Raw genomic sequence first — 27910 nt, 5'->3', positions numbered from 1 at the left:
AACAAAAAAACAAAACAAAACAAAACAAAATACAATAAGTGTTAGTGAAGATGTGGAGAAATTGGAATTCTCGTGCACTGGTGGAGGGAACGTACAATGGTGTCACTGCTACGGAAGATAGTATAGTCATTCCTGAGAAAATTAAATAGAATTACTCCGTGATCCAGCAATCCCACCTCTGGGTTTGGGATTCAATACCCAAAGGTATTGAAAGCACAATCGCAAAGAGGTATTTGTCCTCTCACGTTCATAGCCGTGTTCTTCACAACAGCCGAAAGGTGGAAGCAACCCAAGTGTTCACCAGTGAAGAATGGATGAACCAAATGTGGTCCATACACACGGTGGACTATTAGTCAGCCTTCAAAAGGAAGGAGATTCTGACGCATGCTACCACATGGATGAACCTGGGGACATTGTGCTGAGTGAATACACCAGTCACAAAAGGTAAATGCTGTCTAATTCCACTGATACGAGGTACCCAGAGTAGTCAAATTCATGGGGACGGGAAGTAGAAGGGTGGTTGCCGGGGGGATGGGAATGAGGGAGTTATTGCTTCTTGGGGACAGAGTTGCAGGTTATGAGATGAGTTGTGTGGATACACGGTGGGGATGCTTGCACAGCAGTGTGCGTGGCCTTCACGCCCCGGAACTCTACATGTAAAAGTGCAAAAGTGGGAGGTTTTTTGCTATGTGTATTTTATGAGAATCAAATAAGGTTTCAAAAATTTAATTAAAACATGAATGGAAAATAAAGGCAGGGATGTAGAGCAACTGTTAGTAGCAGTTTCAATTGATGGAACCACTTTGGGAAAGATATTTGGCAGTAACGATGTGCGCCCCATGGCCTAAGAGTCTCATTATTAGGGATGCACCAAAAAGAAATGCCCAAGTGTGTCCCCAAAAGGGAAGGGGCACAGATGTTCTTAGCCCTGCAGATCAGAGCCCCACACTGGAAGGGGCCGAAGTGTGCACAGTAGCAGGGGCAAACCCATTGCTCTGTATTCACACATCAGCCCAATGTATAGAAATGTGGGTGAAGGATGCACAATGTGCAGCAAATGAGGAATCTCGTGAACAACACTGAGCAGAGGAAGCCAGATACAGAAGAGTCTGTACTCAGTGATTCCCTTTATAGAAAGTGCAGCATCAAGCAACACTGAGCCGTGCTGGTAGAAGTCAGGGTAGTGGTTTCCCCGGGGCACGGGCTAGACATCAGATGGGGCTCCAGGAGATTTTGGGGTGCTGATAATCTGTTTCTTGATCTGGGTACAGGATACAGGATGTGTTCAATATGTGGGAAAAATTATTGTCAATTTTATATCTGTGTGAATTATACTGAAATTAAAAATCTTTAATTTAAAAACATCAGATTGCATGTCAAGCCCAGGATGAAAGAGGAACCCTCAGCCTGTCCTGTCTTCCCCAGCAAAAGCAAGTTCACGGTGACCGTGTGATCCTCTTGGTGTGGAGAGGCTGCCACCCGGGTCTAAGCAGTGCAGCGTCCTCAGGGTGACAGCCGAGGCCCAGGGCTCCAGCACTCTCCTGGTGAGCTACAAACAGGGCCACGTCCACCTGCGTGCCAGGATCACCATCGGGGCCTACCTGCCCCTCAAGGTGAGCCAGGGTCCCTGCCCTTCACCGCCCACCCTGCCCAGTCCTTCCCTGATGGGAATCACTCACTTGCTCTGACAAATATGTATGAAAACCCAATTTTTCAGAGTAGCTTTTGCCATAACTCCGTCTCCCTGTGATTTTCCAGCTGAAAGCAGGAACTGATGCAGCAGGAGCAGAGCCTCCCCCCCGGGGACAGTGGTTGCTGACATCCGTGTGATCACGTGAGGCAGCGCTTGGCAGGCTTGGCAGGGTGCTGACCTGCCAGGCTCTCCTGACGAAGGCAGGACTGTGGGCTCCAAAGGCTTCGAAGTGTTTGCGGCAGTGGTCAGAGCACAGGGGTGCTTCTGGCCCACTCCAGAGTTGCCCTGCAGAGTCCTTACAGGTCCCCAGCATTGGGACAGTGGCCTTTGGTGTGTTCGATTCCAGGCCCTCCTGAGACCTGCGTGCGGGGTGGATTCCACCACTTGCCTGATGTCTGTGAGTCCCTCTTCCCACCTGAGGACGGAGGCGGTCGAGGCGTGTGCATGCGGAGCACACGGCCTCAGCCTCCACACCGGCTCCCGAGCCTGAGTCCAGGGCTGCTGCACAGCCGCTCTGTACTCTGCTCATTGAACTTCTCTGGCCTCACCTTCCTGCCTGTGAAATGGGGCTGGACAGCACCTGCCCCATAGGGTTGTGCTGAGGGTGAGCTGAGCTAATAAATGGAATGGGCTTAGAAAGCAGCCTGGGAGGGAGTCAGCGCTCAGCAAGGGTTAGTTAGTGAAACAGGACTAAAAGCAACCTGGCCTTCCTCCGAGGGTGGTTGTGAAGGCTTCACAGAAGGGCTACACGCAGTGGGCTGCTGAATGCACTTGTCACTGTGTTTGAACCCCGCCTCGTCCACAAGAGGCCAGAGCAGGTTAGTTGGTGGGGAGTTCCTGCTCCTGGAGGAGCCCCCACCCTCCCAGGCTGGGCCAGGCAGCCCTCGCATTTCCCTGCCATGCAGGGTCAACCTCATAGACAGCGCTGGTCACCGTGGTTTGTAATATTCCTTTTCCCTGTCTCCCATCAGAAGCATGCTCAGTGACCTTAGGATCTTCCATCTCTGCCCCTCTAGCCCTGGGCATCGTGCCCGATACAGAGCAGACACCAACCAAGCGTGGTTTTGTTTAGAATGAATGAGTGAGGGAATGTGTCCAGGGCCACCCAGCCAGGCCTCAAACCGAGGCCTCCTGAACACCAGAGCAAACACTGTCCCTCCTGCTCCAGCCATCCAGTCACGCAGCACCTATCTATGACACCTTCCTGTGCCAGTGCCTGCTCTAGGGCTGAGATGCAGAAGATCAGAAAACGCGCAGAAACCTGACATTCAAGCAGAGAAGGAGAGAGAGACAGGGAGAGAGAGGGAGAGGGAGAGAGGGAGAGAGGGGGAGAGGGAGAGAGGGTCCCTAAACCACCTAAAGAACTAATGTATTTTGTCTCTGCTGGCCATGGAGAAAGGAAAGCATGCAGGGGTGATGGGGGAGGCAGTTTAAAATGAAAAGGTCATATCCCCTCCCTGAGCAGGTGCGAGTGTTCTGAGAGCAGAGTGCAGGTGACAGAAATCCCCAAGAGGACAGCAGTTATTCTTGGGGACCCCCTGCCACACCTTCTAAGAGAAGGAGCATTTCACCAGGAGCCTGCGGTAGGGGGTGGGGTGGGGAGATTCCTTAGGGCCCTTCCTGGCTGCTGGGCTGGAGCAGCAGAGGCCAAGGCTTGAGCTCAGTGTCATGAGCTGGGATGTAAGGTTGAGGAAATGGTAGACATGTCCCTTAGCAGTGTGGCTACCTGATTGGACAAATGACAGAGAAAGATGAGTGTGGGTCTCATATCTTTTAGTTTTTATTTCTGCACAGATAGCAGTTGAGATCAAGGTAATTGACAGGGAACAAAACCCAAAATGACAGGAGCTTAACCAGTAGAGTAGTTTGTTTGTCATCACACATGAGGTTTCATGCAGGGTTAGTCTGGCAGGTCTCTATTCATAGGGGATCCAGGCTTCTGTCTTTCCACTTCATCATTTTATTATGTGGCTTGCATCCTTTAGGTCACTCCCTTCCCCCTTGGTCCAAAATGGTTGCTGCAGCTCCAGCTGTCGCATCTGGATTCCACATAGCCTGAAGGGGAAAGTGCTCACCTCTCAGCTGACCTAGTTTCCTTTATTAGCCTTATCAGAAGTTTAGAAGAATAATTTCCACCTACGTCTCATTGATCAGAAGTTTGCCCATTAGCCACACTAGCTGCAAGAGAAACTGGGAAATATTTTCTCTGTGCAGTTTACCACCCTGTAAAAAACAGAGTTTCTTTGCCTAGGGAACAGGGGAGTGTGGGAACTTGGAGGGCAGCTAACAGTCCCTGTTGCAACCTGTGTTTTCTAGTGCATGCATCAGTTCACTCTGCAGACAGTCGTGGACACTGTTGGTGCCAGGCCCAGGCTGGGGAGACAGGATGTAGGGAGAAGTCCCACCCTCTGCCCTGGGAGGCTGCCAGCCTGTGGGGAAGGCAGGCTCTGGGACAGCTGCAGTGAGCGTGGTGGAGGTCACGAATCCCAGGGGGCAGGTGGAGGATGAACAAAGTAGTAGCAGGAGAAGCCGGGGCAGGGCGCCTGGCTGGCGGGGTACTCGGGGCCCGGTGTTGTGCCTGCTCCAGGGGGACAGCTGAGCCTGTGCAGGTTCCCCGGTGAGGGCAGGAGGGTTTTGAGCGATGGCGTAGGACTTGGGTGCCCTCCAGCAGCAGCAAGCAGCCGGTGCAGTCGGGGCAGCGCTAGTGTCAGCTCAACACACCAGACCCCTGCAGCTGGCATGGGAGGAGAACAGGCACGTCTTGAAAGTCACTTGAACACAAGCACTCGGGAGAGGGACCGTCTTCAGATCCCTCTGCAGGAGCTGCTGTGCCCTCCCCGAGCCAGGCTACACCTGACCCCTCCGTCTGCTTGCCCATGGGGCCCTCGTGCTTGCCAGATACCTGCTTCCCGCCGCTGTCACCAACGCCAGTTTGTCTGCTGCAGAGGTTTGGCACGCCTTGTCCCATCTGTGGGTCACTGTGTGAGCCCGTAAGCGCGTGCGTCCGCGGGCCCCACTGGCTCCTTCACTCCATGGGTGTCCGTGTAGACTGTACACTCCGACCTGGGGGCTCTGGGCCAAGCAGGTGTGAGCGGGGCCCTCACCCCGACTGTCCAGCCCCTCTGGCTGCGCCGGGTCATCTAGACTGAGTGTGAGTGTCGCTGTGAAGAGGCGTGTAGGTTCTGTGTCTTTCAAACACCAGCTGCCGACACCGGGGGTCTCGGGGGTCAGGCCCAGTCTGCTGTTTCGTGACCCGGGACGCCACGTCCAGAGAGAAGGCTTGTCTGAGGCGCGTGGGGCCCTCCCCTCTTCAGCTCTGCTGTGGGGACATTTGGGCTTTGACACCCACTGTGGGGCCGTCACAGTTCCCGAGTGTCCTCCAGTAGCATTGCTGATCACTGATAAATGACCCGTGTCCTTGGCACAGGGTTCCCGGTCGCGCCTGTGCCTGGGAGGGAAGGGAATTAGACAGGAAGGCGGGAACCACAGTCCTCCAGGTGTTAATTTTGGGACACGCAGCCCCTGCCCACAACTCCTTCCCTCCGGGCTCGCCACAGAAACGTCCTTGGCAAGACGCGCGGTGGCCTGCTTTGCCCGCAGCAGAGTCTCGCTGGTTGTGAACAAGAGACGTGGGTAGGAGCAGGGGATCTGGGGCCAGAGCAGACCCAGGCCCACCAGCTGGGCAAAGCTGGTTAAGTGGCCCTGCTTTGCTCATCAAGATGAGCCCTCTGCACCACAGGGTGGCGCTGGGTGAGAGAGGACACAGAGGCCACCTGGAGGCAGGAGCGCTGAGCCCTAAGTGTGAATAGGGGCAACAGGGCAGCCTCTGTGAGGGCCTGGGGATGACAGGGCTTTGTGTGCTGCAGGAGGGATGCCACTAGTCTGAAGGTGGGACTGGGACCAGGCTGGGAAGGCGCGAATCCCAGGACAGACTCTGAGCCTGTGTTCTACAGCGGCCTGAGCAGCAGAGTAGTTCAATGCAGAGGGGACGTGGTCAGGTCTGTGTCTTAGGGAGGGACATCTGGCAGCTCTTTGAGGGGGCTGACCACCCCCTCTCCCTACCTGAGTGTTAATTAGGATGAGCCAGTCTCTAAAGTGACCTCATGTGACAAGTATTTAAAACAGTGTCCTAGCAGGTGGTCTAAATTGTGGTTCCCACATCACAGCTGGGAAAAGTAAGGCTTGGGGATGTTCCTAACCTGCCTGGGCAGTAAGAGGTGGGGCTGGGGTTCAGCCCAGGCTGTGGGAGCAGAGGCGCTCGGGCTCTGCTTTGCTGCCCTCGCCACCCTGCCCCCATCCCCTGTGGTCAGAGAGGGAAGGGACAGACCCCAGGAACAATGAGGCTCAATTCATCCTGCGTTCCAAGGGTAGACTCTGCTCTGGGTGTGAGAGAGAATGGCACAGTGGTGCCTTTCAGGGTTTGGACCACCCCGTGCATCTCCCATCTGGAATCTCCTTTGAGTAGCCCCTTGCCTCTCCGGGCCTCTGCTTGCACTTCCTGGCACGGGCGACCCTCCCACCTGGCTGGGGTATGGAAGGAGCAGGTGGGCACTCCACCCGGAAAGGAGCTTTGCAAACCCAGCGGCTCTGGGCAGCTCAGGTGTTGTAACCTGCGTTCCCACCAAAGCAGCGGGGTGGCCTTCCTGGGGGTGCTGAGGTGCCTGGGGTGGAGGGTGGTGTGGACTGGGAAAGCTGAGGGCAGAGGGAAGGACAGCAGCCTGCCTGGGTGGTGGGTCAGTGTGGGAGTTCCTAACCAGGCATTGTTGGCAATCGCCAAACAGTTTCTTTGAGGTCATCCTATGTATCTATCGTAGGGTGGTCAGCTGTGTCAGTGCCCTCTACCCACTAGGGGACAGTGGCAGTGACAGTGAGAAATGTCTCCCAGTGTGGCTGAAGGACCCCTGGTGGGGAAGGGGTTTCTCACCCCCCATTAGGAGCCACGGTCTGGACGCAGAGCCGGCGTGGGCAGGGCGGACGGGGCCCGTGCTGTCGGTGGTGGTGGAGACTGTTACTCACGCACTTCACTTCCTCAGCACAGCCCTGAGCTATGGGTATAAGTTTTCCCCTCAGGACTGCTTCAGCTGTGCCCCACAGATTTTGATAACTTGTGTCCCTTTTATCATTTAGTTCAAAGAATGTTTTGATTTCCATCTTAATTTCCTCCTTGACCCAATAATCCTTCAGCAGCAGGTTGTTTCGTTTCCATGACTTTGTGTAGAGCTGAGTGTTTCTGTTGGGGTTAAGACATATATTTTTATTACCACAAAGGTACATGGCAGCTTCAATCATCTAAAGGCCTTAATCAAGCCTGTGGCTTCACAATCAGCAGCCCTCCCTGTCAGGTGCTGATGACATCACTCCGTAGTGACATTCTGGTTTGGGGTATTTGTGAAGTGCAAATTCTGACTGGCCTTTAGAAGAAACCTATATCCATGACAAAGAGGAGTCAGGTTGTATCTCTAATGTTTTCTGTTCAATAAAAATCCACAGAATCAAAATTGTAAATAGTCTGATTGTGCCTCGACTTACTAAAGCACACCAGAGCCCCAGCTTGAGATGGTGCTGAAGTCACCATGAGCCCTGGGCACAGTCAGATTTGTCAAGAGACCCAGCTGGGCTCCTAAGGGTGTATTCACATGGGCATCCAAGGAGCTCTGGTGGGAGGTTAGAGGGAGAGAGATACAGAAAGACAATGCTGGAGTCTCCAGGGGCTGTGTGAGCTCCAGGGACGGGGAGCTCACTGCTCACCGTCAACCGTTTCCATGCATTTCCACTGTTAGAAATCCCACTGCTGTCCCCACCTCTGGCCTGGTTCCTAATCTCCGACCAGGAGACCAGGAGGCTCTGGAATGATGGGACAGGACTGGAGCCACAGCCCAAGGGACACTTCAGCCCCCACAGTCTCAAGCAGACTTTCCAGAAAGTCTGCACTGCTGCCCCCACCTCTGGCCTGGTTCCTAATCTCCGACCAGGAGACCAGGAGGCTCTGGAATGATGGGACAAGACTGGAGCCACAGCCCAGTCCCTGGAGGTGTGCGCAGAGGTGGCTGGGTGTGCAGGGGCTGACCCTGCCTGCGTTTCCTCCTCATGAACTGCTCCTACAGCCCTGTGATCTGTGGCATGGGCCGGGCAAGCGAATGGGCTCTGGGGTCAGGCAGCCCCAGGTTCAATCCCAGCTCTGCTGTGTCCCGGAGGACTGGTGGCCAAGCCCCTCGGTTTAATGCACAGAGGGGGACGCCTGCCCTGCCTCCTGGGCTGTCAGGGACGGAGGGGGACACCTGCCCTGCCTCCTGGGCTGTCAGGGATGGAGGGGGACGCCTGCCCTGCCTCTTGGGCTGGTGGGGATGGAGGGGGAGGCCTGCCCTGCCTCCTGGGCTGTCGGGGATGGAGGGGGAGGCCTGCCCTGCCTCCTGGGCTGTCGGGGACGGGAGAAGAGGCCTGCCCTGCCTCCTGGGCTGTCGGGGACGGGAGAGGAGGCCTGCCCTGCCTCCTGGGCTGTCAGGGACGGGAGAGGAGGCCTGCCCTGCCTCCTGGGCTGTCGGGGACGGAGGGGGAGGCCTGCCCTGCCTCCTGGGCTGTCGGGGACGGGAGAGGAGGCTGGGCAAGAGCACCCACATGCACTGTACTCGGGGCCACTGTCGGCGGGCAGCCCCACCGCAGCACCCCACGTGGGGACTGTATTTGCCCACTGCTCTGCTGCCGGGGACAAGGCCCGCTTTCTCCACCGCCCACAGAGGTCCTGTGCATGTACCAGGCCACCATGAGAACTATGAACAAATTGTTAATAGATGAATACTAGTCATTGATAATGTTTTCAAAGCCCCTATATGAGACACAGGTGCAGCCACACAGAAAGCTTTTAACAAAATCAAATTCCATTTAATGATTAAAAAACATGTAAAGTCTAGGAATAGAATTGAAGAGAAATTTCTCAAACTGATAAAGATATCTAGAAAAAGAAACTATTACCACACTAAGTGTTGAAAGAGTGCATCCTTTCCTCTGGGACTGAGAATGAGACAAGGATGTTCATCTTGCTAATTCTATTTATGTTTGTATGGGATGTTATTTCCAGGGTAATTGGGCAAAAAAGAAGGAAAAAAGGAAAGAAACAGTGCAAAAAGAAGGGAGGAAAGGAGGGAGGGAAGTCAGTAAGAAAAGAGAGAGGGAAGGAGTGACAGAAGAAAGAAAGGTCATCCAGATTAGAAAGCCTAAAATAAAACTGTCTCTGTTCAAAGAGGACATACGCTTGGACATGAATACCAGAATTATCTCCTCATAGTTTAATGGATTTTACATTTTAATTTTTATTTTATTTGCATTTTGTTATACTAAGACACAAGATCAAAACCTCACTATTCTCATTCTATATGTCATTCTTACATAAATACATGGAGAAAATCCTACATTACAGAAGTTAGCATTAAGAAAAGTAACTACTTTGTCCAAGATTACATGACAATATGTGGATGGTTTCATGGTGATCTAGCACCTGTTATATCATCCTGGATAGAGCTGGAGCCCATCCTTCGAAACGAGGCATCTCAAGAATGGAAAAATAAGCACCACATGTACTCACCATCAAATTGGTACTAACTGATGAACACTAAGGTGCTCACATGGTAGTAATATTCATTGGCGGTCATGTGGGGGCGTGGAGGTGGGTACACCCACAATGAATGAAGACAGAGTGCACTGTATGGGGGAAGGGCACATCTCTAGCCCTAGCTTGGGCGAAGCAAAGGCATTACTTGTAACCAAAATATTTGTACCCCCATAGTATTATGAAAAAGAAAAAAAAAAAAGAAAAGTAACTATCTTGTACCCTAATGTTAAAACTTTCCCTATGGTCCAACAAGCATATACCAACTCTTTTTTTTTTTTTTTTTAATTTCAGCTCTTAATAGGGGTACAAAAGCTCAGGTTATATACATTGTCCATGTCCCGCCCATCCCCGAGTCAGAGCCTCAAGCGTGTCCATTCTCCAGACAGTGCGCCTGGCACTCACCATGTAGTCATACCTCCATCTCCTCCCCCCACCCCCCACCTCCGTGAGTCAGCACCTTCAAGCATGACCATTCCCCAGACGGTGCACAACGCACTCATCATGTAGGCATACACCCATCCCCTCCCCCCACCCCCCGTCTCAGTCTGATATCCAATTGGTATCCTTCCCCGATGTGCATTTATGTGATGATCACGGAAACCAATTTTCTGGTGAGTACATGTGATGCTTGTTTTTCCATTCTTTGGATACTTCACTTAATATAATGGGTTCCAACTCTCTCCAGGAGAACCAAAGAGATGTTGTATTACCGTTATTTCTTATAGCTGAGTACTACTCCATGGTATACATATACCACAGTTTACTAATCCATTCGTGGATTGATGAGCATTTGGGTTGTTTCCACATCTTTGCAATTGTGAATTGTGCTCTTGATAGAATTATTATGTTTGTTTCTGTACCTGTTAAATGAAAATTATTAATAAAAAAGATATGAGAGCTATATAAATTTATTATTGCCAAAGGCATAGTCAATTTTGCCACTGATGCATTTTGAATAACTTAGTACTTCATACAGAAATCCAACTCAGTTTTATTGTACATTGAATACAGATATATAAAGAGAGAGATTTTTTTCTCAACTATTTAGAAAACTATATAGATACACATCCTATTATGGCATATTAGTATATCTTCCTGGGAGAATCCCTAATTGAATTATGTAATTTCCTCTAATTTACACTTTCTAGGGAATTTTAACATCGTGAGCCATTGTTCAGTTACAAAACTTATTCTTGGGATTCTAATTAAAAGTGCTCAATCATGCTGATGCAGAGCATTACCTCTGTCATTTTGCCTTTAAGTGGCCCTTTTATTAATAAAAACATAACATCTCTACCCATTTATTCAAGGTCTATATATGTGAAGAAATTTTACCACCTCATTGAATTACTATCTAGATATTTTTGGCCTAAAAAATAGGATTATAAAAATGAGTTTCAATTTTACCTAAAAATAACTATTTTCTTAAATGAAATATTCCATGGAAATTTTTGTTAAGTAAAATAGACAATTGTAGAGCAGTTCTGTGAAGCAGCGGTAAGCAAACCCTGAGCTCTAGCCTGTCATGACCGCTTCAACTCAGGTGCTCTCGCTTAAAAGTGGTGAAGTGGGAAATCACTAAGATCTCCTTTCAAGCACTTTGAAATCTATGAAGTCTACAAGATGCTGTGAAACTTTGACGGCAGCGGACAGTCAAATTCACGAGGTCAATAAAAAGAGGAATTCTGTGTAGGCTGGGAATTTCCAATATTAAGGACAACAAAGAAACCATAAATGTGACAACTGGAGGCAGGCAAAGTGTCATCACACCTTCTAGTTATATATAGATGGAAGACCGTGCCAGGTATGAACTTTATCTTTAGGCCAGAGACAGAACTGCTCAGAACACCTCATTTTTGAAAACATAAGTCATTACACGTGATACTAAAGTTTAAAATATTACACACATGAGAAAAATTGAGTCATGATATTCTCTGGGAGATATTTTGTCTCACTCTCAAACTGAGCACAGGCTGTTTCCCTTAAAGTTCATTGTCCTTCGGGTGAAAGACAATTTCATATCCATCATATCAACACAGTGGAGGGATTATATCCATCTAGAAGATAAACACAGAATTTCTATCAACACTATCTTTCATTTTGAATTTTCCTATTCTCAGTTTTATCAATCTCTTGAGATCACGCTAAAGTTGAGGCTACAGGAGGGGCTTAAGTGTGTCCGCATATCTAGATCTTACAAGAACTAAGTTAGGAGGCATCTGTGACACTTCACAGCAAAGTTCTTGGTACTGAGTAGTGGCTCAAGGGCACAAGTTTCCATTCACTATTAGATAATAATACGAATATATATATAGTACCTTAAGGACAGCAACTATATCTGATTATTCTCATCATCTTACTACTAGCATAATGCATAGATCCTAGCATATAGTAGGTGTTAATAAACATGTCAACCAGCAAAGAACAAATGACTACCTGTGTAAATATATCACTATTTGCTAAAGCATCTCTTTCCCAAGATCTCCAGAAGGAAAAAGACAAACACTTAGGTCAAAGCAAATACATAAGAGACAAGTTATCCTTGCCCTATAAATTTTCATTCTAATGGGTACATAAAATAGAGAACAAACACTTGAAATGTCAAATAGTTTTTGTATTTATCATTCTCTCATTACTACAAATATTTAGGGAGTAATGCCCATGGACCTGGTTGTCTTCAAATATTAAATCTACATTTCTTTGGTTAAATAAATTTTAAATGAACATTTGGACTTCTAGTTCAGCATAATTATCATTGGGTGGGAGGTAAAGGGGAATGTATCACTATCTATCTGTGTGGTACCCAAAATGGAAAACGAATTGTATGGAAGGGCTTCCACTATCTCAAGTCCACCTGCCTACTCAGAACCAATACATACAAAAGAAGTAAAATCACAAATTCCTTAAGGTACATACTCTTTTGCATCTGTTATATTGATTGTACCATAACAAATATATTAATAGTAAAATTCTCCCAAATTCTGTACAGAAGCTGGATTTTTCTCAATGCTAAACTCATTTTAGGACTAAAAGATTTTGGCAGTGTTTGCCTAAACTAGGGTGCTACTCAAAATTATAGACACCAGATCTTTCTTCTAAAGATTTTGATTTATTAGAATGGGGGCATGGTCTTAGACACCTATACTTTTTATATGATGCAAAGGCAATACTGGAAAGATTGTTGTAAGTAGTATTGCCTATATTTTACATTTGTGTGACCCCACTGTGTAAACATGAAATTAAAGTCATTTTAATAAAATACCATGCAAGATGTTTATTAGGCAAGGTATTTAATGGTTGAGAAATGTCTTACATTTCATGTTTTAAATATCTAATTGAACTTATGGTTTTTCAGATTTCCATAAAATATTCAAACATTTACAGAGAACTAAAATTTGGAAATTATAGGATTTTGGAATTGCAAGAATTTCAATTCATATAGTCTATCCTTCCTTCAATGTGTTGTTGAATTTTGTTTGATAGCATCTTGTTAAGAATTTTTGTGTGTATGTTCATTAGGGATACTGGCCTATAGTTTTATTTTTTTGTTGTGTCATTGTGTGGTATTGGTATCAGGGTTATGCTGGCATCATAGAATGAGTTAGGAGAATTCTCTTTGCTTCAGTTTTTTTGAATAGATTGAGAAGAATTGGTATTAATTTTTCTTTTAATGTTCAGTAGAATTTATTGGTGAAGCCATTTAGTCCTGGATTTTTCTTTTTTGGAAGACTTTTTTTATTATTGATTCAATATAATTACTCATTAGTCTGTATAGGTTCCAATTTCTTCATGTTTAAATATTGGTAAGTGTATCTTTACAGAAATTTATCCTTTTCCTCTAGGTTTACAAATTTATTGGCATATAGTTCTTCATAATAGTGTCTGGTGATCATTTGTATTTTTGTGGTATCAGTTGAAATGTCTCCTTTTTCATTTCTGATTTTGTCTATTTGGGTCTTCTCTCTTCTTTTCTTGGATAGTCCAGCTAGTGCTTTAACAATTTTGCTTATCTTTTTGAAGCACCAACTTTTTGGGTTTTTTGATCCATTGTATTGTTTTTTAGTCTCTATTTCATTTTATTTAGTCTGGCTCTCATTTTTGTTATTTCTTTTCTTCTGCTAATTTGGTGTTTGTTCTTGCTGTTCTAGTTCCTTGAGGAGTGTTGATAAATTTTTAATTTGTAATCTTTCTATTTTTTTGATGTAGACATTCGGTGCCATAACTTCCTGCACCCCCAGCACTTCTTTTCCTGTATCTCACAGGTTTTGGTATGTTGTATTTCCATTTTCATTTGTTTCAAAACTTTTTTTAATTTTCATCTTAATTTTTTTCATTGTCCCTATGGTAACTCAGGAGCATGTTTTTTAATTTTCTTGTATTTGTATAGTTTCCAAAGTTCCTCTTGGTATTGATTTCTACTTTTAATCCACTTGGTCTGAGAAGACATTTGATATGATTTCCATTTTATTAAAATCAGTGGAGACTTATTTTGTATTCTATCTTGGAGAATAGTCCATGTGCTGATGAAAAGAATATTTATTTTGCAGCTGTTGGGTAGAATGTTCTGTTAAAGTCTGTTAGGTCCATTTGGTCTAAAATCCAATTTAAGTCCAATGTTTCTTTGTTAATTTTGTGCCTAGATGATCTGTCTAATGATCTGTCTAACGTGAGGTGTGGAAGTTCCCCACTATTGTTATATTGCTGTTTATCTCTCTCTTTAGGTCCAGGAATATTTGCTTTATGAATGAGGGTGCTCCTGTGGAGTGTGTGCGCGTATATGTGTGTGTATGTGTGTGTGTGTGTGTATAAAATTGTTATATCCTCTTGCTGAATTGATCCCTTTATCATTATATGATGATTTTCTTTGTCTTTTTTTTACTGTTTTTGATTTCAGGTCTGTTTTATCTGATGTAAATATTGCTACTCCTGCTCACTTTTGGTTTCTGTTGATGTGGAATGTCATTTCTCAACTCTGTCTATGGGTCTTTACAGATAAGGTGAGTTTCCTGTAAACAGAACATAGTTGGATCATGTTTTTTATATGTAATCTACACTGAATTTGGGAAAACAAATTTAGAGGGGCATGAGGAAAAAAAAGAAGCATAAAAACAGTTAGGGTGCTTGGTCTGGCGTTAGGTCAATGTCGAAAGAAGTGAAAATATTTGATTTACATACTTATGGATGAAGCTCCAACTTGATGAATTTTAAGTGAGAGCTGAGGGAGGAGGAAGATTGAGAATAAGCCAGAAGAGGTTTCTGCTGTAAGAAACTGAATGAGTAGTGGCACAAATCCCTATTACCTTAAACTTTCATGTGGTACTGTCTTTTTCTGACACCCACTCACAAATCCAGATGCTCTATATTGCTGTCACCTGAAGTTGCTTTACTTAAGAAATCTGAAATATCTTACTCTTTGATGATATCACCATATTCTTTTTTTCTCAAAAAGTAGACACTACATCTGATCTTATTTGACATATAAAGACATCTTTGATTCCTCTATTTTGTTATAGTGTCTCAGCCAAACCTGATTTGCATTGTTTCCCTAAACAACCTAATTGCTACCAACATTCATTTGTATTCCTCTTTGCCTACTACCTTCCATTCTTCTGCATCTATCTTTCTATCACATCTGCCTAGCAAAACTCTGAGCCTAGGGCCACAGTATAACTTTATCAGCTCACAATTTTGGGTGCCAAATGCTCATGGGGAAAATCTACAGTTATATAGATTACGAGCATAACAAATTTATAGTCTCCAACAGTAAAAGGAATCCCAAATTGTGCTTACCTCAACATTCAAAAGTTGCATTTCATAGGCAATACCTTCAAAGCAAGCACAGATAAAAAGAATTAATCGACATGTCATCTGAGAAAATGCTCTCTACCAATGAGAAGAAAAATTATATATAACTTCATTATCAAGAAAAGTACAAATAATGTAATGGATAAATTTTAGTTTGTGTGAATAAAGCCAGTTTTCTGAGGCCAATAATATCCACAACATAAATGCAATACAACCATAAAAATAATTGATAACTGTAAAGAATCTGATTTCCTACTGTGCATTTATTCATATTATCTTCTTTAATACCCCTAACTACCCTTTCAAGAAGATGCCAAATTCTCCACCGTGTAGCTGAAGAAACTGAGGCTGAGAGAGGGAATACATTGTACAAAAGTACTCAACTATTAGAGAACATATTCAAGAGCTAAGTCACAGACTTCTTGTTCTAAGTCTTGGTTTCTTTTCCTTCTCTCACAATATCTACAGTATCTGTAGACAATTAGAGGCTTCCAGAAAAAGCCACAGGTATCGTTACTTCAGACATAGTGCTTAGCTATTTGTTAGAGATAATAATCAGTAAACCAGAATATCAAGAAATAAAAGTTCATTAGTTACAGTATCTCCATTTTAGGAATATCAGCAATGTGGAAACTGAGACCAAAGACATGGGAAGAATTTACGTTGGTGAATTAGTTATAAAAGCTCAGTTCTACTGCCTTTCTCCATAGTGGTCTCTCTAGTGTCACATACTCTCTCTCCTCTTTTCCAGGAAATTTGTTAGAATGATATAGTCAGGAAAACAAAACAATTTTTCAAATAACTATGTCTTGGCTCACAATGTTGATGAAAATTGCATCCCTCAGCCTCAGATGACCTTGAAATTTCTTACAGCTTACGGAATGTAAAGAGTTTTTGCACATAAGGCAAGCAATATTAATCACTTGAAAAAGGAAAAAAATGTTAAGATCAATAACAAAATGACATTGGTCAATAGTGAAAGTGAAGCCATTAGGTCTTTGTAGTAAAACCTCAATAGGCCAGGCGCGGTGGCTCACGCCTGTAATCCTAGCACTCTGGGAGGCCGAGCCTGGCGGATCATTCGAGCTCAGGAGTTCGAGACCAGCCTGAGCAAGAGTGAGACCTCATCTCTACTAAAAATAGAAAGAAATTATCTGGCCAACTAAAAATATATAGAAAAAATTAGCCGGGCATGGTGGTGCATGCCTGTAGTCCCAGCTACTCGGGAGGCTGAGGCAGTAGGATTGCTTGAGCCCAGGAGTTTGAGGTTGCTGTGAGCTAGGCTGATGCCAGGGCACTCACTCTAGCCCGGGCGACAGAGCGAGACTCTGTCTCAAAACAATACAAAAAAAAAAGAAAACTGCATTCATGAGGCCGTCAACCATCAGGGCCAGTGAGACCAAATTACAAGGAAGTTCACTCTTTTTTCCAACTAACAGACTGTCCAATATTTGAAGATAAATATTCTGTCCCCATTAAAATTTATTTTCTCCAGGATAAAAATCTCTGGTTAACCTTTTCTTCTATCTTATCTCCCTTATATATTTCTATCATGGACCACATTGCCTGGATCTATTACAGTTAGGGATTGGCCATCTTAAAGTATGTCAGTATGTTGTCCCAAAATGGACCAATCACCCCAAATTTTGTCCAACAGATTCAAAGAAATCAAAACTATCACTCCTCTAGTAATCATTTCCTTCTATTAATGCACCCTGATGCACCAAGGGCCATAATTATTACGTAGAAACATCATTAGAATGAAACCTGATGTGTTTGCAAATAACAGGCTTGCTGCATAAGAATAATGAGAAACTAATTAAAGATGCCAGGGCTCCACCCCACAAATTATAATTCAATAAAACTGAGAAAAGCCCTAAGCAATCTAAATTTTTAATTGGTATACATTCAGAATTAGAAAATTCAGAAGTAGACATTGCACCTAGCTCAATACAAGAGGGTCCCTGTGGAAAGCAAAATCACTACTGCATGAGATTAACAAGAAACATCTCTTTGAGAAGATGAAATTTGATCTAGGCCCAACATGGCAGAACTGTGGTTATTCACCAGAGTCATTCTTGTCAATGGGAACTGAATCCAAACTCCACTTCTCTTGCTAATTGACCTATAACAAACCCCCTCTCCCCAACAGGCTCTGTGCAGATACATATAAAGAGGGCCTTTGGTAGGATAGATTAGCCAGAACAATCACTCAACACAGTGCCCTACCCACAGTAAGGAAACAACCTTCTCCACAATGAGTCTCACATCTTGCTTGAGTCTCCTCACTCTGGCATTTTTGTTTTCCTCTGGTGAGTACGTCTCTGGTCATTCATGAGCATTCCCTATCTGCTATCCATGAAGTCTATGAGCATTCTAAGGGGGAAAAAAGGTGAGTGTTAAGTCATATCACAAAATTGTACGATGGGAGATGGAAAACAGTCCTTGATATGTGATTGTAAATGTATAAAATCTCTTGTGTCCAAAGAATTATAAAGAGAAAATTTTGGTCTTTATCTTTTTCACTTTGCTTTCCTTTTTTCTAGATCATCTTAAATGTAAATTTTGTTTGAATCTGTATATTAATTATATCAAATATTGTAAAAGTTATTTTGAAGCTACTGCATCCATTTAAGTTTTTAAATCATGTTTTCAAACAGAATTTTATCATTTATGAAACATTTTCATGAGGATTTCCTAATTTTATTTCTTGACAAATGAGGGAAGTGAAGCTAGAAAGTATAAATGGAGAGCCAGGACTCAACCCCACATATTCTAATTCCAAGGTCAATCTTCTTTTCACTATGCCACCCTGTTTCCAAAACCAATATGTTATCATTGATTTAAAATCTAGAGAAAGTAAACTATAATTAAAATATTTTTATGTCTAATATATGACCTGCATGAACAAAAATCAGTTTTGAAGAAGAATTAAAGGAGAAGTTGAGATCCCTTCAAATCATTACCTACCCATAAAGAAAAGCATTAAATATGTTCCCTACTGAATGGATTAATATAAGAAATAGTTTTCGGTGCTCAATTTATATGAGCAAAAATAAAGATATTTCATACTATTTCCTCAAAATGATCTTACATTACTCAGAACCCCTAGTGATTTTTTTCTAACTTTCAAATAATCCACAATTACAATACATAACACTTAGTGAACACTGATTTTACTCTAGAACTCGTGAAACATGATTTATGCTTATTATTCCATTTATTCCTCTCAAATAAACTATGAGAAATATCCTGTTACCCACTGAGATTTGGCAAGGGTAGAGAATTTACAGAAAACCACAAAGTTAGTTAGCATTCCTATCTCAGCCATCTGACTTCACAGCCCATGTGTTGTTCACTACAGTCTGCAGTCTGTACATGAAAGCTCTCTTTCTGCTAACAGATAACTTGTCATAGATACAATGGCCATGACACAGGTAGACACTGACACTGTGCACCTATCTTCAGCCTTGTGCATGGTGGAGAAACCTATGGCAGTCTCTGCAGACTGCACATGAAGATCAAGTGAACATACCAATGCAACCATGATACAGAGTATGGACAAAATACGGACCTCGACTTCAAGTTCCTCATTATCAGGGATGGAAGAGAGCCAATCAACAGCCTCACTTTATGGATGGAAACACTGAGCTTCCAAACTTGGAAATGCCTCATAGCTTATGTGGAAGACCAAGACAAGAACCCAGATCTGCTGACTCCCAACCAACCCAGGGCCCAAATACTACTTCCAGAATTTCATCCACCGTACCTCATGACCCCTGGAAATAAAATCCTTCTACTTATTACTTATGTTATTACCTAGTACATAATATCTGTGAAGCACTTTATAACTTGCAAAATAACTTTTAAAGCCCATGTCTTGGTAATACTTACACATCATTATTAACCTCACTTTTCAGCTGAAGTAAAGAAAGCTCTCAAAGACTATGGACAAAACTGTAGAACTGTAAGTGTGGCAGGTGAATCTACAGGCTCAGGGTTTTATGAACATTTGTTCTACACACTTGAAGTTAAGGAAACATATAGCTTCACTGGAGACCTAGGCAGTCTCAGTTCTTCAGTCTGTATTACCTCCAAAGCAGACGCTAAGGTCTTGATAATATTTACTCTTTTCTTACAACTTATAAAGACTCACTACCTAAAAGAATATTCCCAATCTTTCTGAAATTGAAGTCATTTAGTCTATAATGAAAATAGTCCCAGAATCCTTTTAACATTTATGTTTAAAAATAGTTATTGTTTAAATGATGCTTAAAAATAGTTATTGCTCTGCAGTTTTAGAATCCACCTATAAGCAAGTTATAGAAGATATAATTATGGTATACAGAAAAGAACATGCATATTTTTAATGTATGAATTGTAAAAGTAAAACTAGAGGTGATAAATCTCTAGACAGGAAGGCTGATTGAGGGATGGGAATACAGGCAGATGAGATATTTATAGAGTTATGAGATAGTGTCTAAAAATTATGATATAGAAATAGCAACTAAAATATATTACTTAAGGTTATAAAAGTAACAAGCAGAATTTTTAAAAAAGTCATGATATGCCTATCAAAAACTAAGAAGAAAAGAATGGAAAGGTAATGCAAATTAAAACCTTTTTCTTCCATAGATAAGAGTCAATAAATAACTGATTTTAGTTAATAAAACAAGGAATAGAGGCACATTATATTACCATAATATGATGGTAACAACCTAAAAATGGAAATGATTAAAATTAGTTCTCACTGACGTGTTATAATGATGATAAAAACATTTTTATTTTTTGTAATAAACTGTTTAATGTCAATGGAATTATGGAATTATACATATTTCTTACTATGACATATATATTAACTTTCTTTTCTTCTTTTTGTCCAAGGTAAAGTAAAGGAATAGTAACTCTTTGCCACATGGGAAGCTACTAAATCACTATAAATATGGGCGTGAAGTGAATTTGTTTTTAAAATTTTACTTTTACAAGTTTAGGCCTTGGAGAAGAAATGATTTTATTCAGTTTTACTCATTTCTCTGTGTAACCATCAGCATTTGATTTGTTGCAGTCTTCATCATCCTCATTATCATTGTCTTCATTAAAAATCTCTACTAAGCAGTTCAGGAGAGCACAATGGACCTTGGCACAAAGGTTTGTGTGCTTACCCCAGCCTGGATATTTACCAGGTGTGTAGACTTGGACAGGCTGTTTGAGGTGTACAAGTATCTACTTCCTTACTTATAAAATAAAGAGAATAATAACTCCAAATCTGACCTGTACATTTTAAGAGTCAATGAGATAATGCATCTAAACTTGATTTGAATACTATAATATCCTATAGAAATGAAAGGGATAATTGTGATCTGCATGCCCATCCTTCTCCAATACTTACCAAGGCCTAAAAGCATATATCGTATTCTTTGCAACATGCTTGGCATATTAAAGACATACAACCAGTAACTTTTCAGAGTTTTTTTCCTTGCTTGAGAAATAGGAATATTTCTATTCCTTTTGATGTTTGAAAGCAAAAACAATGTATAATTTGGAACATACAAAGACAACACACATTTGCTTATATAGTTTGTCCCATTTAAATGTGACCTATTTTATTTAACTCATAGTATGGGTAAGATTAGAATAAAAAAATGAGATATTCACATAATCTCAGCATCTCCCAAAATATTTATTACTTATGAAAGGAAAACAGGTAACTTTATAATTGAGAAACCTGCCAGACACTAGCTTAGCCAAGTGATCAAAGTTAGCGTCATCAATGATAGGCAAATCAACATCACATATACTATCTGAAAGAATACAATGTACAGAACACAGCATAAATTCTGGATTTCTCTGCCAAAAATGTACAACCAGAATATAATCATTATCAAACATCAGATAAACTTAAATCCAGGAACATTCTATAAAAACACTGGTCTATAATTTTCAAAACTAAGGAAGGACTATTTCAATGTTCTGCCTGAAGGAGACTGAAGAGCATGACAATGTGTGATCCTGAATGGATCTTTACATTACTATTATTATTGAGAAGTAGTTCACATAGCATAAAATTCACATTTTTAAAGTGTAGTTTCAGTAGTTTCTAGTCTATTCACAAAATTGTGCAATCATCACCACTATCTCATTCTAGGACATTTCATCACACCAAAAGTAAACTTCATATCCATTAGCAGTCACTCCCATTCCTCCATTCTCCCAGCCCTGTAATTATATTATATAATTATATAATTTGTATAGGTGGATTCGCTATTCTTGAGATATTACATACACAGAATCACATAATATGTGCCCTTTTGTGTCTGGCTTCTTTCGCTTAGCATAAAGTCTTCAAGGTTAACCTATGTATCGATATTTCATCCCTTTCTATATTTGAATAATATTCCACTGTATGGATATACTACATTCAGTCATTCATCAATCGATGAATAGTTGGATTTTTTCCAATGTGGGGTTATTATAAATAAAGCTGCTATGTATATATAAATATATATATGAATTATACATGAATATATTCATGTACGAGTTTTTTTATGGACATATTTTTTGGTAATCTTGGATAAATGCCTAAGAATGGAATTGCTAAGCCATATGGTAACCCTGTGAATAACTTTTTGAGGAGCTACCAGACTGTTTTTTAAAATAGCTGACACCATTTTATGTTTACATTTACATTTACACCAGCAATGTATAATGGTTCCAAGTTATCAACATCCTTGCCAATATCTCATCTTTGTTATTTTAGCCATCCTAACATATGTGAAGTGGTATCTGATTTTGGTTTTGATTTGCATTTCCCTAATAATGATTTTGAGGATTCTTTTTATGTGCTTATTTGGCCATTTATATTTCTTTGGAGAAATGTCTATTCAAATCCTTTGCTCATTTTTTAATTGCATTATCTTTTTTTATTAGTGAGCTACAAATGTTCTTGATATACTCAAGATAGTAGTCTCTTATCAGATATATGACTTGCAAATATTTTCTCCCATTCTGTAAGCTGTCCTTACAGAATAAAGGATAAAAGTATAAAACGTTTTAATTTTCATGATGTCCAATTTACCTATTTTCTCTTTTGTTTCTTGTACTCTTAGTATCCTATCTAAGAAACCATCGCCCATTCAAAGGTCACAAAGATTTACACTTCAGTTTTTTTCTAAGAATTCTACAGTTTTAGCTCTTACAATTAAGTCTCTAATCCATTTGAGTTAATTTTTGTATATGGTTTCTTATGTTATTTTGCCTGTGAATGTCCAGTTGTCCCAGTACAACTGGATAAAAGATTATTCTCCAAAGAATTGTCTTGGCACCCTTGTCAAAAATCAATTCACTATATAGCCAAAATATACAAGGAACACAAACAATTGAATAACAAGAAAAAAAAATAACCCTATTTAAAAATGAACAAAATTCCTGAATTGACATTTATTGAATGAAGACACACAAATGGCCAACAGGTACATGAAGAAAATGCTCAACATCTCTAATCAACAGTGTCTTTCAACCCTATCTACCAAAACTGCAAGAGCTGCCTTCAAGGTTTTCTCATGGAGTTGCTGTATTTGAAAACTGGCACATTCCAAAATCAGTGGTCTTGCAGCCTTTAACAAAGACTTCAAATGAAGCATGGTTTAATAAAAGTACAATTAGACTTATTTAAGCCCCGGCCAAATGATTGGTGGCTTGTCTATTAGAAGTTATTGTACTAAATGGAAGATGTCACTGGCTATGTATATAGTTGTGGCTCTGGGCAAAGTTACCATTTCATTCTTGATCCACCAGCTTGGGTTTGGGGACAGGATATTGAAATGGCATCATGTGCAATTATGTGTGATTCACAAGAAAATAATCCCTATGCCTAGCAGATGTGTCTGATCCCTTTACGAAATTATGTTACTGGAAATAGCTATTTCACAATTGAGGAAGGAACTCAAGACATTATATAAGGCAGGATCTAAGTGAGCTGGACACATACCAGAAGGTAGCTTCTTTTGCCTACATCTGACTGCCCTTGGCCACTTCAGCACCATGAGAGCAACAGCCTTTGTCTTACTTTTGGCTCTGACATTTGCAACTATGTTCAGTCAGTATCTCTCTCCTAATACTGCTCCTGCCCTGATACCAATAGCTAATGTTCTCTTCTACCTCTTAAGATGCTCGTCCCCAGACCACTCCAGCACAAGTTCCATAATTCCAGGATACACTCATCACATAGATAATAACGGAAGCTTTTTGAAATACATTTTTTGCCTCCACCAACAAATCACTAAATTATGTCATTTTGGGGGTAGAATGGATGTTACTAGTCAACTAAGGCCAAATGCTTATTAATATAAATACTTTGTGTAACTTCTTAGGGAAATGATTATCCAGACTCTGCTTTGACTTGATATCACCATTTATGAGGATCTCATTTCTTCATAAAACATTACAATCCATTATTTGTCAACATGTGCTACTATTTTTCATTCATTACTGAGTTAAAATCTGCCTTCCCAGAATTTTCAACCACTAGTCCAACTTCTGCCATCTATACTTGCTAGATAATAGCAGATGCTTCCTAAATATGACTCACTTGTTTCTTTTGTATTTACTGAGCTCTGATTATGAATCAGAAAAGAATAAGACAAACTTCTCATTTATCATGGCAGCTTTTCCACCTTTTTGGCTACATTCCAGTTTCACTTCAAAACAGGGAAAAAAGAAAAGATAAGTGTTAAAAGCTTCAGCTTTTGATACCATGCTGATATACAGTTCTGAAGAGAGACTTACATTTTTATGACAAGCTGAAAGCTAAAACATAAATCAAAGCTTATTTTTCTAATAAGATTAAGCTATTCCAGAGTTTAATTTAATATTGTCTTTGTTTTTCTTCCAGATATAGAATGTGCCCTACAGAAGCAACAGGTCAGTACATCCATCTTAATATAAAATTCTTACTTTTATGTAATTATATAATTTTAAAGCCAGTATCAGTAAGGAAATATTTGATGCTATATATTAATTAAATTTCTCTGTGTTTGAAGGTTTACCTTTGGGTATCAAAACTGGTTTTATTTCAAAAACTGTATACAGATCTTTCTAAAATGGAGAACAAAGTGGTGTGACACTAGTGCCATAGTTATAGTCCTAGGTTTGAATTCCAGCTCTTTGATCACATGGCCATGGGCAACAGTACTTACAAGATTATTCCAAGACTTAGAGCCATAATGTTTGAAAAGGGCTTAGCACAGTGCCTGGCACATAGTGAAACTCAAAAAGAACAAGTCAGAATTCTTATCATTTTTAAATGGGTCACAAACATCTTTGTTTCCTGTCTTAGAAAATGAAGATTTTAATTTAATCTTTTCTTTATGACTCAGATTAAAATAATGACTATTGTTGAGAAAAATCTAGGTGTGACAGTAAAAACCTTAAACCAGTACTCAGGCAATTTGAGTTCTAGTCTAAACTCTGCTGCTTATTAGCTGTGTGACCCTGGGGCTTGAACAACTTCTTTCATGTCTTTGAATCTTTTGTTTTAACTATTAAAGAAAACAATAGGGTTAAGAATATAAATTTTGGAGTCACATGGGCCTGAGTTCAAGCCATCCTTCATGATTTAGTAGCTGTGAGAGAATGAAAAGGATTAATGAAGGTTAAAGAGTTTGGTAGTTTCTCAGTGACATGAATGCCACATAAACTCTGGCTCTGCGGTTTGAGCAGGCAAGGAGAGGAAGTGAAATCATGCTGGCATGTATTTACCAGGGGGCACTGCTATGCTATTCTTTGCACTAGCCTTTGAGGTCATCCTGCCATTATGTCATGCTTACTAATCTTTGCATCAGCTCAGCCCTAAAACTTAGGAAGGGCATGGAAGCTAGCACTTGATGAATGAACTAATTAATAAATGGAGCATATCTGGGGGGAAAGATAAATTCAACTTTAAGTTTGAGCATATTCCAAGCTATCCAAGTAGAGATATTCAACATTTAGTAAAATAGCATGCCTAAAACTCCAGAGCAGAATGAGCTGGAGTTTGTGTAGGCCTGGAAGATAAACCAAGGGATAAAAATAATAGCTATTATTTATTCAGTATTTTCTATGCCATGTAGTGCTAAGCATTGTACACATACCTTCTCATTTAAATATTTGTTTACTTCAACCTTACAATGGATTTATTATTACTTTCATTTTGCAGGTAAAAAGCTAAAGCTTAGAGAGGTAAAATAATGGCTCGAGGGTCATATGGTCAGGACTTAAATTCAGATGTTTAACTTTACTGTCCACATCCTTCAATATGTTCATAGATTTTTAAAAATCCAGAAAATTTTTTCTTGTGAATTGCCTACCTGATCCCACAGGCAGCTCACTACCTTGGCTTTGCTCCAGGAATTTAGAACAGTGGTTCCCAATTATAACGGTAGGATGCATTTGTCTATGTGCTGATGAAGTGTATAACAAGTTAACTTGTTACCAATAATTAACGGTAAAAAGTTGTCAATGATGTACTAGTCCTTAAAATTATAGTACTTATTCCTACAATATATCTCACACTTGCATTCATATTGAACTTTTTAAGTGAAAGAGAGAAATAAGATAATTCATACAGAAAATATATCACACTTCTGATTGCTCCCATGAAAATGGTTGCATTTGAGAATATGCCACGCATTTTAAAAACTGATGCATCAACCTGTTGAGTGGAAAAAATTCTATTTTTAAATAAATTATGATTTGGGAACCACTTACCATAAAGATGTTTATCACTCATGATTTTATATGTGATATAAAAGATCTTTACATTTGCTATATCTCAAAGGGTTTAAATGAGGACCAACAATTGGAATAAGAAACAAATGCATTGAGAGCCCTCAACTTGCTAGGAAATCCTAAATCCCAGAAATAAAGATTTGATGTAAAAAATTAAAGTTTTTAATATGTTTTTTCCAGGTTGATTGCAGTAATTATAAAAAGTTACCCCCAGGAGAAAAGAGATTTTGCTATGAGATCTATGGACCAATTTGTGGATCTGATGGCAAAACTTATAGCAATGATTGCTTCTTTTGTTCTGAAGTTAAGTAAGTATTTAAATATTTTCCTTTTTATATTTAAGGTAAAATTATGTGTTAAAGCAAATGTACCTTGATTAGAAGAGGTGGTTTAGGGCATAAGAAATATGTGAATCATCTCACACTGACTCTAACAAATAGAACATTTCAATTTATAGGATTTGGGAGCCCCTGGTATCATTGTATCCCTATATATTCTGGCAGGAAGAGTGAATCAGAAAATCCTATAATCTCCGATTTGGAAGGAAACTTAACGTCATCTAGTTCAACTTCCACTCAGTAATCTATTGCTTAAGCTCCCTCTTCAAAAAAGTCACCAAGTAGTCTCACAGTTCATGTTGATTATTTCCAGGGACAAGAATGTCCCCCCCTCCCAAGCGTGCCAGTCCACGTCTGTTAGAATGACCCATGTTTACTGTTCAGCTTCAGCAACTGAAGGATATGTTAGAGTCCCCTAATGACTGGTACAAAAGGAGAGAATATCTGAAAAACCTGGAGAACTTCTCTTTCAGAGTATAATTTCTCAACAAAATATATGTGAACCTATAGTAAAAATTATATTAAAAATTAAATAGCCAAGAGTTTAAAGATTATAAAGTAATTAATTATCTCCAAGATATAGTAACATCAGCTCAAAAAATATGAAGTGATGAACAACATACCAGAATGAAACATATAGATCCTTTTAAGTATTTTCAAAAATACATGAAATGAAAACAAGCATCTAATATATGTGGCATATTGTTCTGGTTGTTTTTTTAGTAAGAGAAAAATTTATAATTTTTATGAAAACACACTTCTAAATGGTTGTTTCCTTTAAATTAAACAAATCCATTAAGAATGTTTTCAGGAATATAAACTGTGATGTATTTTGAGTATCATCCTTATGTAACCAGCACTCATTTTGAAAATATTCCTAAACTGTAGTGAGTCCTTTTAAAAATATCAATAAGTGGGGAAGCTATAGTACAATTTTAGGGTTCACCGATGAAGTCTGGATGCTAATGAAGTGCCCATGGACTTAGCATTTCTCATTTGTTGCTATTTTCTCTCCACAGGGAAACTGACGGCAAACTTAAATTTGTACATTTTGGAAGATGTTGAATCTATCTTGTAATTCCAAAGTATCTTTTAATGCATCTATTCACATGAGACACATTTTCCCCCAGATAATCTATGCCACATTGCCTAATCTTATCACCATATGTAGATTTCCTTGTAGAATACAGTAGACATAAAGGAAATAAATGTGCATCTGATTCTTTTTTTTTGGGGGGGGGTTGAATTTCTAGATTTGTTTTAACTATGGGTAATGTCTAATAGACCATCTTAGGGAGAGAAAGGGGCCAATAATAGGAACCAGAAAACCAAAGGCCCTGAAGCTAATGCATTCTTCTTACCCAGGCTAGGAAAATACCCCATGTATACTACTAAGTATATATGTGAATAGATAAAGAGGGAGACTTCAGGCCCAAGAATCAGAAAATACTGCTTTGCTAGATGGTCTCTTTTTTAATTTTTATTTTTAATTCCATTTCTTTTTTTCTATTATTTCAAAATATTATGGGGGTACAAATGTTTTTGGATACATGGATCACTTTTGTAATTCTTGAGTCAGGGCTATACATGTGCCCACCGCCCAGATACTGTTTATGTGTTAGGTAGGTTTCTCCCATCCCCTCCTCCTCCTCCCCCATGCTTGATTTCCACTGAGTTTTATTTCCCTCTGTGCACATGCATGCC

General features: G+C 40.9%; 1 protein-coding gene and 1 long non-coding RNA gene across 5 annotated transcripts in view; one reads left to right on the top strand and one right to left on the bottom strand.

Annotated features, from left to right (window-relative positions):
- SPINK9 (serine peptidase inhibitor Kazal type 9) lies at positions 1-27910 on the top strand. 3 transcript variants are annotated; one of them, XR_006735165.1, is made up of 4 exons: positions 1-444; positions 1369-1613; positions 23995-24023; positions 26049-26092. XR_006735165.1 is itself a non-coding variant. In XM_045551427.1 (4 exons), exons 1-4 carry the CDS (start codon positions 23145-23147, stop codon positions 27269-27271), a joined length of 258 nt encoding a protein of 85 aa, XP_045407383.1. In that variant the 5' UTR covers positions 22822-23144; the 3' UTR covers positions 27272-27910. The 3 variants fall into 3 exon arrangements, 1 of the variants encoding a protein (XP_045407383.1); XM_045551427.1 differs by lacking the exons at positions 1-444; positions 1369-1613 and adding exons at positions 22822-23199; positions 27226-27910 and having other exon boundaries at positions 26049-26176; XR_006735164.1 differs by lacking the exons at positions 23995-24023; positions 26049-26092 and adding an exon at positions 1759-2596.
- The window catches only part of LOC123638097, a 37405-nt gene continuing 19550 nt past the window's right edge, over positions 10056-27910 (bottom strand). Inside the window, exons 2-4 of one of the 2 annotated variants that reach the window (XR_006735167.1) lie at positions 17352-17480; positions 15090-15124; positions 10056-10159 (exon numbers count right to left, since the gene is read on the bottom strand). This is a non-coding gene — a long non-coding RNA (uncharacterized LOC123638097). The remainder of the gene's footprint in view (positions 10160-15089; positions 15125-17351; positions 17481-27910) is intronic. The other variant, XR_006735168.1, reaches the window with a different exon arrangement.

Source organism: Lemur catta, chromosome 5, assembly GCF_020740605.2.
Source record: "Lemur catta isolate mLemCat1 chromosome 5, mLemCat1.pri, whole genome shotgun sequence".
In the NCBI taxonomy this organism is placed as follows: Eukaryota; Metazoa; Chordata; class Mammalia; order Primates; family Lemuridae; genus Lemur; species Lemur catta.
Note: the sequence above shows the minus strand (reverse complement) of the source record. Positions and strands in the feature narration are given on the sequence as shown.

Bases quoted from the DNA above. Each gene is read 5' to 3' on its own strand.
- SPINK9 (XM_045551427.1), top strand. From the start codon at position 23,145: ATGAGAGCAACAGCCTTTGTCTTACTTTTGGCTCTGACATTTGCAACT. The intron at 23,200-23,994 runs GTCAGTATCTCT...TTTTTCTTCCAG, and splicing joins GACATTTGCAACTATGTTCA to ATATAGAATGTGCCCTACAG. The intron at 24,024-26,048 runs GTCAGTACATCC...TGTTTTTTCCAG, and splicing joins GTGCCCTACAGAAGCAACAG to GTTGATTGCAGTAATTATAA.